The sequence below is a fragment of the Mandrillus leucophaeus genome, unplaced genomic scaffold (genome assembly GCF_000951045.1).
Source record: "Mandrillus leucophaeus isolate KB7577 unplaced genomic scaffold, Mleu.le_1.0 Scaffold960, whole genome shotgun sequence".
Classification (NCBI taxonomy): Eukaryota; Metazoa; Chordata; class Mammalia; order Primates; family Cercopithecidae; genus Mandrillus; species Mandrillus leucophaeus.
Window position 1 is genome coordinate 88,936 of NW_012110475.1, and position 17,948 is coordinate 106,883.

The 17,948-nt window shown below is 39.9% G+C and overlaps 1 protein-coding gene across 1 annotated transcript in view; it reads right to left on the reverse strand.

Moving 5' to 3' along the window:
- Positions 1-10,071, reverse strand: part of LOC105532484 (UDP-glucose:glycoprotein glucosyltransferase 2-like) — a gene marked incomplete at its 3' end in the record, with an annotated part of 82,765 nt that extends 72,694 nt beyond the window's left edge. The window contains exon 1 of the mRNA XM_011970667.1: positions 9,750-10,071. Coding sequence (XP_011826057.1) covers positions 9,750-9,907 — 158 coding nt within the window. The remainder of the gene's footprint in view (positions 1-9,749) is intronic.
- Between the last annotated feature and the right edge of the window lie 7,877 nt (positions 10,072-17,948).

Sequence of the window (17,948 nt, forward strand, 5' to 3'; positions counted from 1 at the left end):
GATACCTTACAATAAGGATTACTACAGAAATACTGGCCAAATGTTATGAGAGAATAACAGAAAGTTATTAATTTTGTCATGGGAAAGTATCAGGCAAGACAGAGTAATATGGTATGCCCACAAGTCATTATCAATGAGGAAGACTATAATAGAATGATATATTACTATCCTAGGGCTACTACACCATTACCCAAGGATCCTCTACACATATTTCCTGGATAACCCCATGTTTATACTGGGCTTCTGCTGTGATAGTTGAGTGGATTCATGAATCACAGGTCTACCCTATTCAGCAGGAGAAATTTATTCTCTCATCGTTCTGGAGGCCAAAAGTCTGAAGTCAAGGTTTGAGCAGAGTTAATGCAAAAGATTCTAAAAGCTGCCCTTTTTTTGTTGGGGGCATCATTCAAGCCACCCTCTAGCCCCCAACAACCTCCAAAAACTCAACCAATTACAGCATCAATTCTAAGTCCAAAATCTCATGTAAGTATCATCAACTCCATTTACAAATTTTATCATCTAAATCATGTATGGGTGAGACTCTGGGTATGATCCACCTTGGGGCAAAATTCTCCCCTGTCCATCTGTGAAACTAGAAAACAAGTTATGTTTCCAAAATGCAATGGTGAGACAGGCACAGGATGGACGCTCTAATTCTCAGAGGAAAAAAATAGAAGGAATAAAGGGGTCACTGGTCGCAGGCAAGTTCAAAATCCAGCAGGGCAAATTTCCATTATGTTCCAAAGCCTGAGAATAACTCTCTGTGGCCTGATGCTTCACCCTCTGTGCTGCCTGCCATGGTTCTGTCTGCAGAGTTATTCTTTCTTTCTTGAAAGGGCAGCACAATCTTTACGGCCAAGTAGCTCTATCAGTCAATTTCCTGCCTGTAGAATTTTGGAAGTCCAACAGCCTTCTTTCGTTTTGTCTTGTCTGTCTCTTTTGGCCCAAGATGGCAGTGTTTCTAATACATTCCCAAAAACTTTGTAAGACTATTGTATATCTCACCATGAGCCACATCATTACCCAAAGATCCTCCCCAGATCCTTCCTGGATATCCCCATCTTCTTTATACCAAGCTTCTGCTGAGATGGTTGAGGGGACCCATGAATCACATGCTTAACCCATTCAGCAAAAGGTCGTCCTGCCAGGTTCCTGTCTTTCCAGAGCACCCATTCCTAATGCTGAGTTTCCTAGTTGTAGCACACTTTACGATCTGGATAGGCTGAGAACCTCCTAAATCAAGTGTTGGTTCCTTTTTCCCTACCTGTTCCTTTTTAAATTTATCTCTTTCTCTCATTTTAATATAAGCAACAAGGAGAAACCAAGCAGCACTTCTAACGCTTTGCTTGGAAATCTTCTCAGTTCATATCCAAGTTCACCACTTTCAAGATATTTTCCACAAACTGTAGAAACCAAGTCAGCCAGTATTCTATCACTACATAACAAGGGTTACCTTTCTTCTAGATTCCAATATAGTGTCTCTCACACTTCTGAGTGCGGCCTTCTGAGCTGCAGCCACAACAGACTTCAATGTTCATATTTCTACTGGAATTCTCTTCAGGATGATGTAAGTATTCTCTCTAATGACAGAAGTTTTTTCAATTATGCCCTTTAATCTCTTCTAAGCCCTCAGCAGAATCACCCTTAATGTCCAGATTTCTGCAGTCTCCTCAAGGCAGTGTAGGCTTTTAATACCAAAACTTCTCAAAATTATTCTAGCCTCTGCCCAACTCCACAGCTACTTCTACATTTTGGAGTATTTGTTACAGCAGCACCCAACTTTTTGGTCCAAAATCTGTATTAGTTTCCTAGATCTGTTTAATAAATTATGAAAAATTTGGTGACTTAAAACAGAAACTTATTCTCTCACAATTCTGGAGGCCAGAAGTCCAAAATCAAGGTGTTGGCAAGGCTGTGCTCCCTCGGAAGGCTCTAAGGAAGAACTCTTCCATTCTGGTGGCTTCAGCTGTTCCTTGGCTTGAGGCTGCCTAACTCCAATTTCTAACTTCACATGGTCTTCTCCTTTTTGCCTGTGTCTTCTCTTCTTCTGTCTCTCAAAATGACATTGGATTTGGGGCCCATCTGGATAATCCAAGATGATCTCATCTCAAGATCCTTACTTACATTAACAAAGACATTCTTCCAAATGAGGTAACATTCACAGGTTCTGGGAGTGAGGATGTGGACATACCTTTTTGGGGGCCAGCATTCAACCTACTACAGATGCCCCTTGACTTAGATGGAGTTACCTCCCAATAAACCCATAATAAGTTGTAAATACTATAAGTAAAAAATGCATTTAATACCCTGGTAAACCCAAAGTTAAGTAAAAAAATCCTAAATTGAACCATGATAAGTTGGGGACCATTTGTACAAGTGATGAGGTTTGTAAATCAGACTGGGGCCAGACTGTGAAGGACCGTAAGGAGCATCACACAGCAGTTCCAACTCTAAGACTCTTGAGGCAAATGTAAAGCCAGACACTGTTAACAAGCAGTCTAAGGCTGCAGGAAGTTAGACTGATTTGGAGCTAAGTGTGAAACCAGATCTACGCAAACAAACACTGGAGAAAGGATAAAGGAAGGGGATCAAAACTAAGCTAGAATCAGGTATTCAATAAAAACCGTTTTAGCCTCCCACTCAAATGGACAGAGCAGCGTGCGGAGTCTTGCATTCTGAACTTTTGCTCTGGAACTACTGCAGGAATAAATCAGAAAAGCCAAGAGAACCCACAGACCCTCTGAAGGAAGTGGATTGTTCCTGTGGGACCTGGGAGATACTCCAAATACTCTGAGTACTCAAACTGTGAGAGTGGGAAAAGGGGACTGTCTGCCCCCAAACACACACCCTCACTGGGGAACCTGAAGGTGTATATCACTGGAGAAGATTCTGATCTTACCTGGAGCTGAGTCAATTTAGAGAGCCTAGCAAAATACAGGAGTAGAAGAAGCAGTGGGAAAAGCCTGGTGGACGCTCTGGGTCCCCTAGGAAGCTATTTCTGCCTTGCCTCACAGGGCTCCTTGGGTAGGGCTGCCAGAGGCACTGGGAAGAGGCTACAGGGAGAAGGAAACCTCCAGCTGAACCTTGTAACAATTCCAGCTGAACAAGAAATCTCCTGGCCAGAACTTGGGGGAGGGCATGAATCTGGTGTGCCAACTCCATAGGTAGGGAAGCATGACAGTCCTATTTGCATTTGCAGCTGGGAGGCTGGTAGCCTGGGGCAAGTTCTCAGCCCCACCACCTGGAAACAGACTCAGTGCTGTTGGGTGGGGCACGGAGTGAGTGAGACTGGCCTTTTGGGTTACACGGGAGCTGGGTGAGGCCTGTGACTGTAGGCTTTCCCCCACTTCCCTGACAACCTGCATGACAAAGCAGAGGCAGCCATAATCCTCCTAGGAATATAACTCCATTGACCTGGGAATCGCACCACCATCCCCCACAGCAGTTGCAACAAGACCGACCCAAGGAGAGTCTGAGCCCAGACATGCCCTAGCCATGACCCCATCTGATAGTCCTTCCCTACTCACCATGGTAGCTGAAGACAAAGGGCATATACTCTTGGGAGTTCTAGGGCCCGCCCACTGCCTGATCCTCCCCATACTACCACAGCTGACGCTCTCTTGAAAGGGCCACCTCCCTGCAGAAGGCCAATCAGCACAAAAATAGCGCATTAAACAACAAAAAGTGAGGCCCCTCAGAGAGTCCATTTCACCCCCCTGCCACCTTCAGCAAAGCAGGTGCTGGTATCTACAGCTAAGAGACCCACAGACAGTTCACAGGACTCCGTGGAGACAATTCCCAGTACCAGCCCAGAGCCTGTTAGACCTACTGGGTAGATAGATCCAGAAGAGAGATAACAATCTCTACAGCTTGGCTCTCAAGAAGCCACATCTGTAGGAAAAGAAGGAGAGTACTACATCAAGGAAACACCCCATGGGACAAAAGAATCTGAACAACAGCCTTGAGCCCTAGACCTTCCCTGTGACAGACACTACCCAAATGAGAAGGAACCAGAAAATAACTCTAGTACTATGACAAAACAAGGTTCTTTAACACCCACCAAAAAATCTCACTCACCAGCAATAGATCCAAACCAAGGTGAAATGCCTAATTTACCTGAAAAGAATTCAGATGGACAGTTATTAAGCTAATCAAGGAGGCACCAGAGAAAGGCAAAGCCCAATTTAAGGAAATCAAAAAAATGATACAAGAAATGAGGGGAGAAATTTTCTGTGAAATAGATAGCATAAATAAAAACAATCAAAACTTCAGGAAACAATGGACGCACTTATAGAAATGTAAAATGCTCTAGAGAGTTTCAGCAATAGAATTGAACAAGCAGGAGAAAGAATTTCAGAGCTCAAGGACAAGATTTTTGAATTAACCCAATGCAACAAAGAAAAAAGAATAAGAAAATATGAACAAAGCCTCCAAGAAGTCTGGGATTATGTTAAATGACCAAACCTAAGAATAATCAGTGTTCCCGAGGAAGAGAAATCTAAAAGTTTGGAAAACATATTTGGGGGAATAATTGAGGAAAACTTCCCCACCCTTTCTAGAGACCTAGACATCCAAATACAAGAAGTTCAAAGAACACCTGGGAAAATCAACACAAAAAGATCATCGCCTAGGCACATAGACATCAGGTTATCCAAAGTTAAGATGAAGGAAAGAATCTTAAGAGCTGTGAGGCAAAAACACCAGGTAACCTACAAAGGAAAACCTATCAGATTAACAGATTTCTCAGCAGAAACCTACAAACTAGAAGGGATTGGGTCCCTACCTGCTGCCTCTTAAAACAATTATCAGTCAAGGATTCTGTATCCAGCAAAACTAATCTTTATAAATGAAGGAAAAATAGTCTTTTCCAGACAAAAAAAAAATGCTGAATTTGCCACTACCAATCCAGCACCACAAGAACTGCTAAAAGGAGCTCTAAATCTTGAAACAAATCATGGAAATAAATCAAAACAGAACCTCTTAAAACATAAATCTCACAAGACCTATAAAACAAAAATACAATTAAAAAAATAAGGTATACAGGCAACAAATAGCACAATGAATAGAATGGTACCTCACATCTCAATACTAACATTGAATGTAAAGGGCCTAGATGCTCCACTTAAAAGGTACAGAATTGTAAAATGGATGAGAATTCACCAACCAACCATCTGCTGTCTTCAAGAGACTCACCTATCACCTAAGGACTCACATAAACTTAAGGTAAAGGGGTGGAAAAAGATATTCCATGCAAATGGACACCAAAAGCGAGCAAGAGTAGCTATTCTTATGAGATAAACGTTAAAGCAACAGCAGTTTAAAAAGACAAAGAGGGACATTATATAATGATAAAAGGCCTTGTCCAACAGGAAAATATTACAATCCTAAATATACATGCAACTAACAGTGGAGCTCCCAAATTTATAAAACAATTACTACTAGACTCAAGAAATGAGATACACAGTAACAAAATAATAGTGGGGGACTTCAATACTCCACTGATAGCACTAGACAGGTCTTCAAGAGAGAAAGTCAACAAAGAAACAATGGATTGAAACTATACCCTGGAAAAAAATGGACTAAACAGATATTTACAGAAGATTCTACCCAACCACCACAGAATATATATTCTATTCATTATCAGCGCATGAAACTTTTTCCAAGATAGACCATCGATAGGCCACAAATCAAGCCTCAATAAATTTAAGAAAACTGACATTATATCAAACACTCTCTCAGACCTCAGACCACAGTGGAATAAAACTGAAAATCAACCCCAAAAGGAACCTTCAAAACCATGCAAATACAGGGAAATTAAATAACATTCTCCTGAATAAGTCAACAATGAAATCCAGATGGAAATTAAAAATCTGTTCAAACTGAACAAAATAGTGACACAACCTATCAAAACCTCTGGGATACAGCAAAGGCTGTGCTAAGGGGAAAGTTCATAGCCCTAAACGCCTACATCAGAAAATCTGAAGGTACACAGACAATCTAAGGTTACACCTCAAGGAAGTAAAGAAACAAGAACAAACGAATCCCAATCCCAGCAGAAGAAGGGAAATAAAGATTAGAGCAGAACTAAAGGAAATTGGAAGCAAAAAAAAATACAAAAGATAAATGAAACAAAAAGTTAGTTCTTTGAAAAGATAAATAACATTAATAGACCATTAGCAAGATTAACCAAGAAAGAAAAAGAAAATTCAAATAAGCGCAATTAGAAATGAAATGGGAGATATTACAACGGACACCACAGAAATACAAAAGATGATTCAAGGCCACTATGAACACCTTTATGTGCATAAACTAGAAAACCTCAAGGAGATGGATAAATTCCTGGAAAGATACAACCCTCCTACCTTAAATCAGGAAGAATTAGATACCCTTAACGGACCAATAACAAGCAATGAGATTAAAACTGTAATAAAAAATTATCAACATAAAAACGTCCAGGACTAGACGTATTCACGGCCAAATTCTACCAGACATTCAAAGAATTGGTAAGAATCATATTGACACTATTCCACAAGACAAAGAGGGAATCCTCCCTAAATTATTCTATGAAGCCAGTATCACCCTAATACCAAAACCAGGAAAAAAACATAACCAAAAAAGGAAACTACTGACCAATATCTCTGATGAACATAGATGCAAAAATCCTTAACAATATACTAGCTAACCGAATCCAACAACATATCAAGAAGATAATCCACCAATATCAAGTGGGTTTCATAACAGGGATGCAGGCATGGTTTAATATACACAAGTCAATAAATGTGATATACCACATTTAAAAACAAAAATTACATGATCATCTCAACAGACTCAGAAAAAGCATTTAACAAAATCCAGCACCCCTTTATGATTAAAACTCTCAACAAAATCAGCATACAAGGGACATACCTCATTGTAATAAAAGCCATCTATAACAAACCCACAGCCAACATAACACTGCATGGGGAAAAGTTTAAAGCATGCCCTCTGAGAACTGGAACAAGACAAGGATGCCTACTCTCACCACTTCTGTTCAACATAGTACTGGGAGTCCTAGTCAGAACAATCAGACAAGAGAAAGAAATAAAGGGCATCCAAATCAACAAAGAGGAAATCAAATTGTCACTGTTAACTGACGATATAATTATATACCTAGAAAACTCTAAAGACTCCTCCAAATAGCTCCTCGAGCTGATAAAAGAATTCAGCAAAGTTTCCAGACACAAAATTAATGTACACTAAGTCAGTACTCTCTTATATACCAACAGCGACCAAGCTGAGAATCTAATCAAGAACTCAACCCCTTTTACAATAGCTCCAACAAAAATAAAATACTTAGGAATATACCTAAAAAAGGAGGTGAAAGACCTCTACAAGGAAAAAAACTACAAAACACTGCTGAAAGAAATCATACACGACACAAACAAATGGAACCATATCCCATGCTCATGGATGGGTAGAATCAATACTGTGAAAATGACTATACTGCCAAAAGCAATCTACAAATTCAATGCAATTCCCATCAAAACACTACCATCATTCTTCACAAAACTAGAGAAAATATCCTAAAATTCATATGGAACCAAAAAAGAGCCCACATAGCCAAAGCAAGATTAAGCAAAAAGAACAAATCTGGAGGCATCACATTCCCTGATTTCAAACTATACTATAAAGCCATAGTCTCCAAAACAGCATGGTACTGGTGTAAAAACAGGCACATAAACCAATGGAATGTAATAGAGAATCCAGAAACAAACCCAAATACTTACAGCCAAGTGATCTTCGACAAAGCAAACAAAAACAAAGTGGGGGAAGGACACTCTATTCAAAAAAATGTGCTGGGATACTTGGCAAGCCACATGTAGGAGAATGAAACTGGATTCTTATCTCTCACATTATACAAAAACCAACTCTCAACGGATCAAGGACTTAAATCTAAGACCTGAAACTATAAAAATTATAAAAGATAACATCAGAAAAACCCTTCTAGCATTGGCTTAGGCAAGGATTTCATGACCAAGAACCCCAAAGCAAATGCAATAAAAACAAAGATAAATAGCGGGGACTTAATTAAACTAAAGAGCTTTTGCACGACAAAAGGAACAGTCAGCAGAGTAACCAGACAACCCACAAAATGGGAGAAAATCTTCACAATCTATACATCTGACAAAGGATTAATATCCAGAATCTACAAGGAACTCAAATCAGCAGGAAAAAAACAGTTCCATTAAAACGTGGGCTAAGGACATGAATAGACAATTCTCAAAAGATATATAAATGGCTAACAAACACGAAAAAATGCTCAACATACTAATGATCAGGGAAACACAAATCAAAACCATAATGCGATACCACCTTACTCCTGCAAGAATGGCCATAATAAAAAAATTTTAAAAAAAAATAGATGTTGGCATGGATGCAGCGAACAGGGGACACTTCTACACTGCTGGTGGGAATGTAAACTAGTATAACCACCGTGGAAAACAGTGTGGGGAAGTCCTTAAAGTACCAAGAATAGATCTACCATTTGATCCAGCAATCCCACTACTAGGTATCTACCCACAGGAAAAGAAGTTATATGAAAAAGATAGTTGAACATGCATGTTCATACCAGTACAATTCACAAGTGCAAAAATGTTGAACCAATCCAAATACCCATCAATCAACAAGTGGATAAAGAAACAGCAGCATACATACGATGGAATACTACTCTGTCATAAAAAGGAATGAATTAATGGCATTCACAGCAACCTGGATGAGATTAGAGACTATTATTCTAAGTGAAGTAAGTAAGGAACGGAAAACCAAATATCTCATGTTTTCACTGATATGTGGGAACTAAGCTATGAGGATGCAAAGGCATAAGAATTACACAATGGACTTCGGGGACTCAGGGGGAAAGGTTGGGAAGAGAGGGAGGGATAGAAGACTACAAATTGGGTGCAGTGTATATACTGCTGGGGTGATGGGTGCACCAAAATCTCACAAATCACCACTGAAGAACTTACGTAACCAAACACCACCTGTTCCCCAATAACCTACAGAAATGAAAAAAAATTTTTAACTATTTTACCATCAAATACATGCAACTTATGTGGAGTGGAGTCTCTTTTTAGGGCCACATGCTGTTGCTGTGGTCCATCCATTAAGTCATTGGTGTAAAACTTCATTTTTGCTAAGAGAAAGAACTTTCTAATTTTACTCAACTATTGGAATACTAAGGGGCAAAATGCAATAGCTGCAAGTTTTGTCCTGCAGAGTAAGTGATGGGTAATGAACTAATTAATGCACTAATTCCGTTGGAAGGGATTCGGGAAAAATATTACCTTGCAGGAAGCTGCCCTCCCCATAGCAAGCCTAGGAGCTGATGGTATGATGTCATCATGACGAAACTAGGTACTTCAAGCACTGTCTGCTGAACAGAACTGCCTACCCCAGTGGAAGCGCTTGCGTTAAGTGCCACGCGTAAATGCTAATACATCCCAACAAAATAAAGCAGAGCAAAGAAGCTTTAAAAACTGTAGGTAAAGTAAGACCTGAGGGGGAAAGGAACTGCAAGTTAGTGCTGCACTGGAACCGAGAAGCCGCCCCCGGTCGGGAGGGAAGGAGGTGGTGATGCTCAGGGCCAGAGCGGGGGCGTCTGGAGAAGCCGGGTGGAAGCGAGGAGACACCCACTGCGAGCACGAAGAGAGCGCGGCTGAGGATGGCAGCGCGCCCACAGCCGCCCGGACCAGGGCCCGGCCCGTACCCACCTTGCCTCCAGCAGCAGCGGGGTCTCCGGCCACTTCGCGGCCAAGTGGGCCGTCACCGACTTGGACGCGGCGACCGTCCCGGCACCGAGCTGCGAAAGCCACAGCGCGGTAGAGCCCAGGAGCAGCTGCACCACGTTCGTGGCCTTCGCTGGCGCCATGGCACGGAGACAAAAGCGCGAGTCCCTCGGACCCGGCACCCACAGTCTGTGGCCGCCACGCTTCGGCCTGCTCTTCCCGGCGCGCGACTGCCCACTTCCGGTGGGGGGAGCTGGAGTCCGTTACTGGGTGCCGGGTCCGGGCCGGCGCATGCGTGTCCCGCTCCGGCGCGGTTTAGTGGGTGCGGCCTGGTGAGCCCACGCCAGCTGGACACTAGGCCACGTCCGAGCCGCCGGGGCGGCGCCGGGTTGCTGAGCGGCGTCACAGATGCTCCCGCGGGTCCGCTCCCGGGACCCTGGGTTCTCGGACAGAGGCCTTGGGACACTGGACGGGAAGCGGGCTCTCCAGACCGAACTAGGGCTGGCTAGAGTTGCCGAAATCTGGAAGCAAAGTCAGGACCACTTGGATATTGTCCACCTTTTACATAGGAGGAAAATAAGGCCTGTAAAAGTTGAAGTCCCCACCTCACGCAGTTCTCAAGTGTTACTACAGATTGGAATCACCTGGGAGAGCTTTTAGACCGCCGCCGCCAAGGCCACGCCCCATTCCTGAGAATCTCGGGACGGGGGTGAGATGCGGCATCAATAGTGTTATTTAAAATCCGCAGGTGATTCCAGTGTCCAATCATGTTAGGAAACCCGTGACTTACGGGTGGCTCTCAAACCGAATCACTTGCTTGTTAAAACACTGCAGAGTGGCGGGCCTCGCCACAGTGTTTCGGATTCAGTAGATCCCTTGTGGGGGCCGAGAACTTGCATTTTATTTCTGCCAAGTTCCCAGTTAATACTAGTGGCTAGAAATCACACTTGGAGCCTTTTCCATTCGAAGGTGTGGTCCAGGGTAGGCACAGGCTGTGAACTCAATGGAAATGCAGAAGCTCAGGCCCTGCCCCAGACCTAATGAATCAAGATCTCCAATTTAACGGAAACCACAGGTGATTCCTATGCACATGAAAGATAGAGAAGAGTGATTTAGAGGATTAATGTAAACGTGCACAGAAAAGTGCTGACAAGCCTGAGCATAGTGGTTCACACCTGTAGTCCCAGCATTTTGGAAGGTCGAGGCGGGAAGATCGCTTAAGCCAAGGAGGTCCAGGCTGCAGAGAGCGGTGATTGCGCCACTGCCCTCCAACCTGGGCGATAGAGGGAAACCCTATCTCAAAAAAATTTTTAAAAAATTAAAAAAATAAAAAGCCCAATAAGTGATAGTTGTTTTGACAGAGTAAAATATATGGTAAAATAGTTTATGGGACGCACGGATTCATCGCTTTTTTTCTCTCCTGTTACTCCTTTGCCCTGTAGGGAAACTGGATCTCTTGAAGTTGCAGAAACATAGTCATTCCCTTTTTTCGTTTCATTTGCTTAGTCAGTACCCTTCCTTAGAAGACCCTATTCCACTAAGCAATTCTACGAATTTTCAGAATAATTTCTCACTTCCAAAGTTTAGCCTTCATTTCCTGATTTATCCTACTTGGTATGATCTATCCTTCCTTTACATTTCCTCTTTATTGTAACTGCCTTATAGCACTTAAGTTCTCACTTTAATACTTGAGTACGGTACTTAATTTATTTCTCCTGTGAGAGATGGTATATTCCCCCAGAACTCATGCCTTGTTCATCTTTGGCATCCCTTGCAGTACCTAGCACAATACTTCACATGTTATTGGGGACTCCATGAAGATTGAAGAATCCTTGCTTTATGGAAAGAAAGTAGAAAGCTAAGGCAAATGCGCTTCATTTCTATCCGTAGTGTATACGAGAAAAATACATTACGAATCTTTCACAATTATTTGCTTTAATTAACTCCCCATTTCCACTCATATTTAGATCGAAATTTTTATTGAGATTGTGGGATTAAGGAAATAAAATATTGGCAGTGAATGTCTTAAATGTCAGCATATCCAATGGGCTGCAAATCTTTAAGAAACAATTGGTCATATAAAAGGCACATTAAAGAGACTATTAAAGGACAGTAATAAAATGTATATTAGTAAAAATTTCAATATATGTGAATTCAGAATAGTGAGAATGCTCATTTCTCTTTTAAAGAGAATAATATTAATCCAGCCATTTATGTATATATTTGTTATACATTTTATCTTACATGGTGTTCTCCTAGAAATTTTAATTTGGAACATTCCTCAGAATGATGATCCTCAAGCTTGTTTCCCCATCTACAGAGCAAAAGGATAACACAATGTGATATTTAAGGTTCCTTCTATATGTGATTCCTATGTGCAGATTAAAAAAAAACTAAGATGCAAAAATTGAGTAAATTAGCAAAGTCCACTCAAGTCAGTGAAGTAGCAAAGTATTTTAAAATCCACTATCAATAACCCTTTGGCACAGATTGGCTTTGAACTAGGGACATAACTGTACCCAAGTCTTTTTAGCAAAATACAATACAAAAGTTATTCACTTCATGATAAAAGGAATGAAAATTGATGAAGGTAGCAGTTTCCATCATATGTGGAAGAAGTGATTAATGAGTGCTTTATAATAAGAATCTTGTGTTTAACAGAATAAATCATCTTGAATTTAATGACATGTATTTAATGATGATAATGGCATGACGTGAGCATAAAGTTACTGCCAAATTATTGCATTATATAATAAAATTTTAATTTTCTGAGCCTACCTAAAATCCAATGGGTGAAATCATTTTTAGAAGTATTACTCTGTAGGTTTTCCAGATTTCCCTTATAAGAAAGACCCTATACTCTTATTCTCATTTTATTATTAAAAGATCTTTTGTCCTGGTGTGGTGGCTGATGCTTATAATCCCAGCTCTTTGGGAGGCCGAGGCAGGTGGATCACTTGAGATCAGGAGTTTGAGACCATCCTGGCCAACATGGTGAAACCTCATCTCTACTAAAAATACGAAAATTAGCTGGGTGTGATGACAGGTGCCTATAGTCCCAGCTACTCGGGAGGCTGAGGCAGGAAAATCGCTTGAGCCCCGGACGCAGAGGTTGCAGTGAGCCGAGATTGCGCCACTACACTCCAGCCTGGGCAACAGAGCAGGACTCTATCTCAAAAATAAATAAATTAAATTAAAGGTCTTTTTCTTTTCTTCTCTCTCTTTTCTTTTTTCCTTTTTTTTTTTTTTTTTTTTTCTTTTTTGATATAGAGTCTCTCTCTGTTGCCCAGGGTGGAGTGCGATGGTTCTCTTGAGTAGCTGGGACCACAGGCACATGCCACCACGCCTGGCTAATTTTTTGTATTTCCTGTAGATGTGGAGTTTCACCATGTTGCCTAGGTTGGTCTTGAACTCCTGGGCTCAAGCGATCTGCGCACCCCTGCCTTTCAAAGTGGTGGGATGACAGACATGAGTCATCGTGCCTAGGTATTATTTAAATACCTTAAATACACAAAAGTTTTCTATTCATTTCAGTTGGGAAAAATTTAGAGACTTATGTAATTTGTTATATCACTATTCCCTAGACAAGATTATACCAAAATCATAATCAAATGAATATGGTTTAGGTTTTTTCCATTTAATTTTAAGCTTTACCCTTTATAGCTTTTTTTAAAATGTAAGGGTCTGCAAGTTTGATATTTACAGGTTTGCATATTTTATTTAAGATAGATAATAAATGCCTCACAAATGTCTAATCCCAGTATGTTTGATGAATTTTCTTAGTGGAGCTTTTTACTACAGTGGCTTTCAAATAGCAAATAAAGGATGCGAAATATATAATTTTTAAATTAATCATTTTGGATGATATAAGAACTTGAGATTTGCTATTTAACAACAACCATCTATACTTATATGGTTAGATCGAAGTATTTTTAATGGTGGTAAAATACACATAAAACTTACCATTTTAACCATTTTTAAGTGTACATACAGCTCAGTAGTATTAAGTATATTCACATGGTTGTGCAACCAGTCTCCAGAACTTTTTCATTTTGCAAAACTGAAACTCTGCACCCACTAAACAAAAATGCTCCATTCTCTCTCCAGCCCCTGGCAACCACCATTCTACTTTCCATTTTTATGAATTTGACTATTGTAGATACTCATATAAGGAGAATCATACAGTATTTGTCCTTTTGTGGCCATCTTATTTCACTTGGCATTATGTCCTTAAGGTTTATCCGTGTTTGTACTATGTGTGAGAATTTCCTTCCCTTTTAAGACTGAATAATATTCCACTCTCTGTATATCCAACATATTGCTTATCCATTCATCCGTCCATGGACACTTGGGTTGCTTCCACATTTTAGCTGTTGTAAATAATGTTGCTATGAACATAGGTGTACAAATACCTCCTCGGGACCTCACTTTCAATTCTTTTGGATAATCTACCCAGAAGTAGAATTACCGGATCACATGGTAATTCTATTTTTAATTTTTTGAAGAGCCACCATACTGTTTTCTGCAGTTTACATTCCTACCAACAGGGCACAAGCATTCCAATTTTTTCATATCCTCCCCAACACTTATTTTCTGTGTGTGTATGTGTGTGTGTGTGTGTGTAATAGCAGCTATCCTAATGGGGGTGAGGTGACATCTCATTGTGGTTTTGATTTGCATTTTCCTAATTGGTGAAAGTATTTTGGAAACAAAAGTTTTGGAACTCATTTCAGAGCCCATTTCTGAGCTGCTCAAGAGAATAATTTCCATAATTGTATAAATGCAAGACAATTTCCTTTATTCTCTATGTTTCACTGAATATACTGCTTAAAAGATTGACTTGGGCCAACAGTATCAGTACCTCCAAAAGGAGTAGCTTAAACTAGTAAGAGACTCCATTTTCTTTCTCATAAACCTGGAAATAAGTAGTCCAGAGCTTCTGTGGCAGCTAATGGTGTCGAATCGTTTGTGTCTATCTGCCATCTTTGATGTGTGGGTTTTAATTCATCATCACAGATGGCTTCTGTGTCTCCAGGTATCATTTACATATTCTCGGCAAGCGGAAGGTGAAAGAGCAAGGGCGAAAGGCAAAACTTGGGTGTCAATTGAATTGGTTATATTTGGTAAACTTTCCCAGAAGCCCTACCAAATAACTGCCCCTGATGGCCTATTAATTAGTTCTCAACCAGGTCTCTGCCCTGTGGTCATTTTTTGCACAACGAGAGGCTGAGAAATGTAATTTTATAGCTGGGCATACTTTCTTCCTCAAGAAAATTAGAGTTCTGTTAACTATGGAATTGGGTAGTGAAGTGTGTTATGTAGACCCCTGGCTGTGTTTGCTAAACTCGTGTATCCTTTCTACTTTCCACATCTCATTTTGAGGCAATGAGTTGGCCTGGAAACCAGGAATAGTGAAATTCTAGAAGTCAGAGGACAATTTGTAGGACAATATTAGGAAATGGATTGTCTATCATTAGGAAGTATCTTCTAGCCTAATGTAAGTACAATAATATGGGTTTCATTGACTGAAGAAAACAAATGCTAATCATTTGAAAGTCAAATTGCAATAAAAGTGCCTTTATTTCAAAAATACTATAATTCAAATGTAACAAAATATAAAATTTAGGGTTGAATTATTATCTTGAATCTGTTATATTTGCAGCTGGAAGTGCTAAAAATCACTTTGTCTAAAATTAGTTGTATCAAGTATCATGAGCCAAGAAAATTTACGTCATTAGTGTAATTTTGGTTTAAAAATCCTCTTGACCTAGCAACTGATCTTAATATAATCAAATAATAACTTGTTTCATTTCAAAGGTCAAAATTTGATTATTCTTGCCTAGCTAAAGAAAGACCAGAGAAATTCATTCTTCCCATTTACTTATTCATCTGCTTCCGAGTGCATATTTCAGCTCTAGAATTAAGAAGGGAAGATCCTGGAAAAGAGAGAAAGAAGCATGGAAGCACCACATCAAATGGGGAATTTATTTTTTTATTTTATGTATTATGTCAGATGGAGATATTGAGGTATAGGCAGAGAAATGGAGAGAAACTGCAACCAAGTTTTACAATGTTAGCCGACTTGGTAAACCTTTTTATTTATTTTCATTCTTGTCTCCATTCCACTTTAGACTCAGTATAGTTCTTTATTCTCTTTTTTCTTCTCATTTCCTTTCTATGAGTCATCTGATATCATTTATTTTTAATTTAGTGTGCATGCATTTCAGAACCTGAACTGGAGTTGCCAGAGTAGTATTTGAAAGAGCTGTGTGTTCTCTTCGAAGGTCATTCAGTACTCCCACTTGCAGCTACACTGGAAAAAGAGGGACCTGAAGTATGACCTAAGAGAGCACAGGTTACTCTGCTTAATAACAGAATCCTGTTTTATCTGTCCTTGTCTTCTACACTCTTTTACCCATAGTTCAAACTTCTTTCCTCACATCAACATCGTTAGCTCAGCGGCCTGGCTTTCTCCTCCCAAGCTGAAGCATCACCCATTACACTAGCCTTTTGGTCTCACACCCCAGATATATATTTTTTTATTTTCTATTATTTGGCATCCAGAACATCTGGGACTGAACCTTCTAAGGAGAGGTGGGCTGCATATGGATGCACTTCTCAGAAACATCCCAGAGGAAGCTACGAAATAGGCAAATAGCAATCAGAGGCTACATATGACTGGGTAAAGAACAAAATGTCCTGAAATTTGACTACTGGGAGCTGGGTTCAGGGCTTATGTATTTCAGTGCGTCATATTAGTATCTTAACATATGTGAATCTAATAAAGATTAAACTGCAAATGTGGGCACTTCATAGATACTAAAAATCAAACAAAGAGAGGATAAAAACTAAGAACAATTGCACTGATGGAAATGAACTTCTCACTATTTTTTTAATTCCTTGTAAATGCACCACAGTAAGTATATGCAAAATTATATCTTAAAAAAATACGTATAAAATGCCTTGTACATGCCAAGTGTATGAAAGGCACTCAAAACTGCAAATATAGGCCGGGCGTGGTGGCTGTCTGAGAGCACTTTGGGAGGCCAAGGCAAGAGGATTGCTTGAGCCGAAGAGTTCAAGACCAGCCTGGGCAACATAATGAGAACCCCTCCCCCCACCTCTACACATAATAATAATAGTAATAATTGGTTGGGTGTGGTTGCAAGCACCTGTCGTTCCAGCAACTTGTGAGGCTGAGGTGGGAGAATGGGGTTTATGACCTCACTGAACTTATGAGGTCAAGGCTTGAGTGAGCCATGATTGCACCACTGAACTTCAGCCTGGGTAACAGAGTGAGACGCTGTCTCAAAAAAAAGTGCAAATATATAATTAATTGTATATTTTCATACAATTATAATTATATATGCATTGTATAATAAGCATTTGATGAGGCAATAGGTATTTTATATGATTATCTTTAAGGTTCATATTGTTATAACTTTAGTGTCCATGTAGCAGAGTTTTCTATTCATAAATTTTCCAAACTGGTGGGAACACATTGGTGTGGTTTTTAAAATTAAATCCTACTGACAATTAGAAACCATATCTTCATCTAAAATTTATGTTCCAAGTTCCTATAATTCAAAATGTCAGAATAATTTCTGCCATTGATTCTGAAGATGTCTCTTTCCTACCAGTTTCTCGGCTGTTTTGTCTGGATTCATATTTAAGCATTTGGCTTTCATTTTTATCTCTAATTCATCCAGGCTGGAAGAGTTGAACAGTAATACCAGCTGGCATAGAGTTGAGCCTGTATCAGCATATTGATGTTCCTGCATCAGCATATTGATGCTAGTGACACCAAAATGTTTCTCTGTCTCACTAAACTGCCTCACATAGGCATTAAACAAGTGTGGTGACAAAAGAGAGCTGACAGTAATCATCCCCAGAATGGATGAACCATTGCCCATTAGAAGAGAAAATGTTTCACAGTGAGTTGGTGCATTATCACAATGACATGAAACAAATCAATATATCCCAACTATCAATAATAAATAAAAGTAAGTATGTGACATTCTGCTAGTAGTTGATGATTAACTGTTGAGACTGTGATACTTTTGGTTCTGAACGTAATTAAAAACAAAAGTCACCATGATAAAGGTGCTTAGAAAAAACTGCAGCTGCTGCTCAATCCTGATGTGAAGAACAACTAGCTAATCCATTATTTTTTTAATTAACATT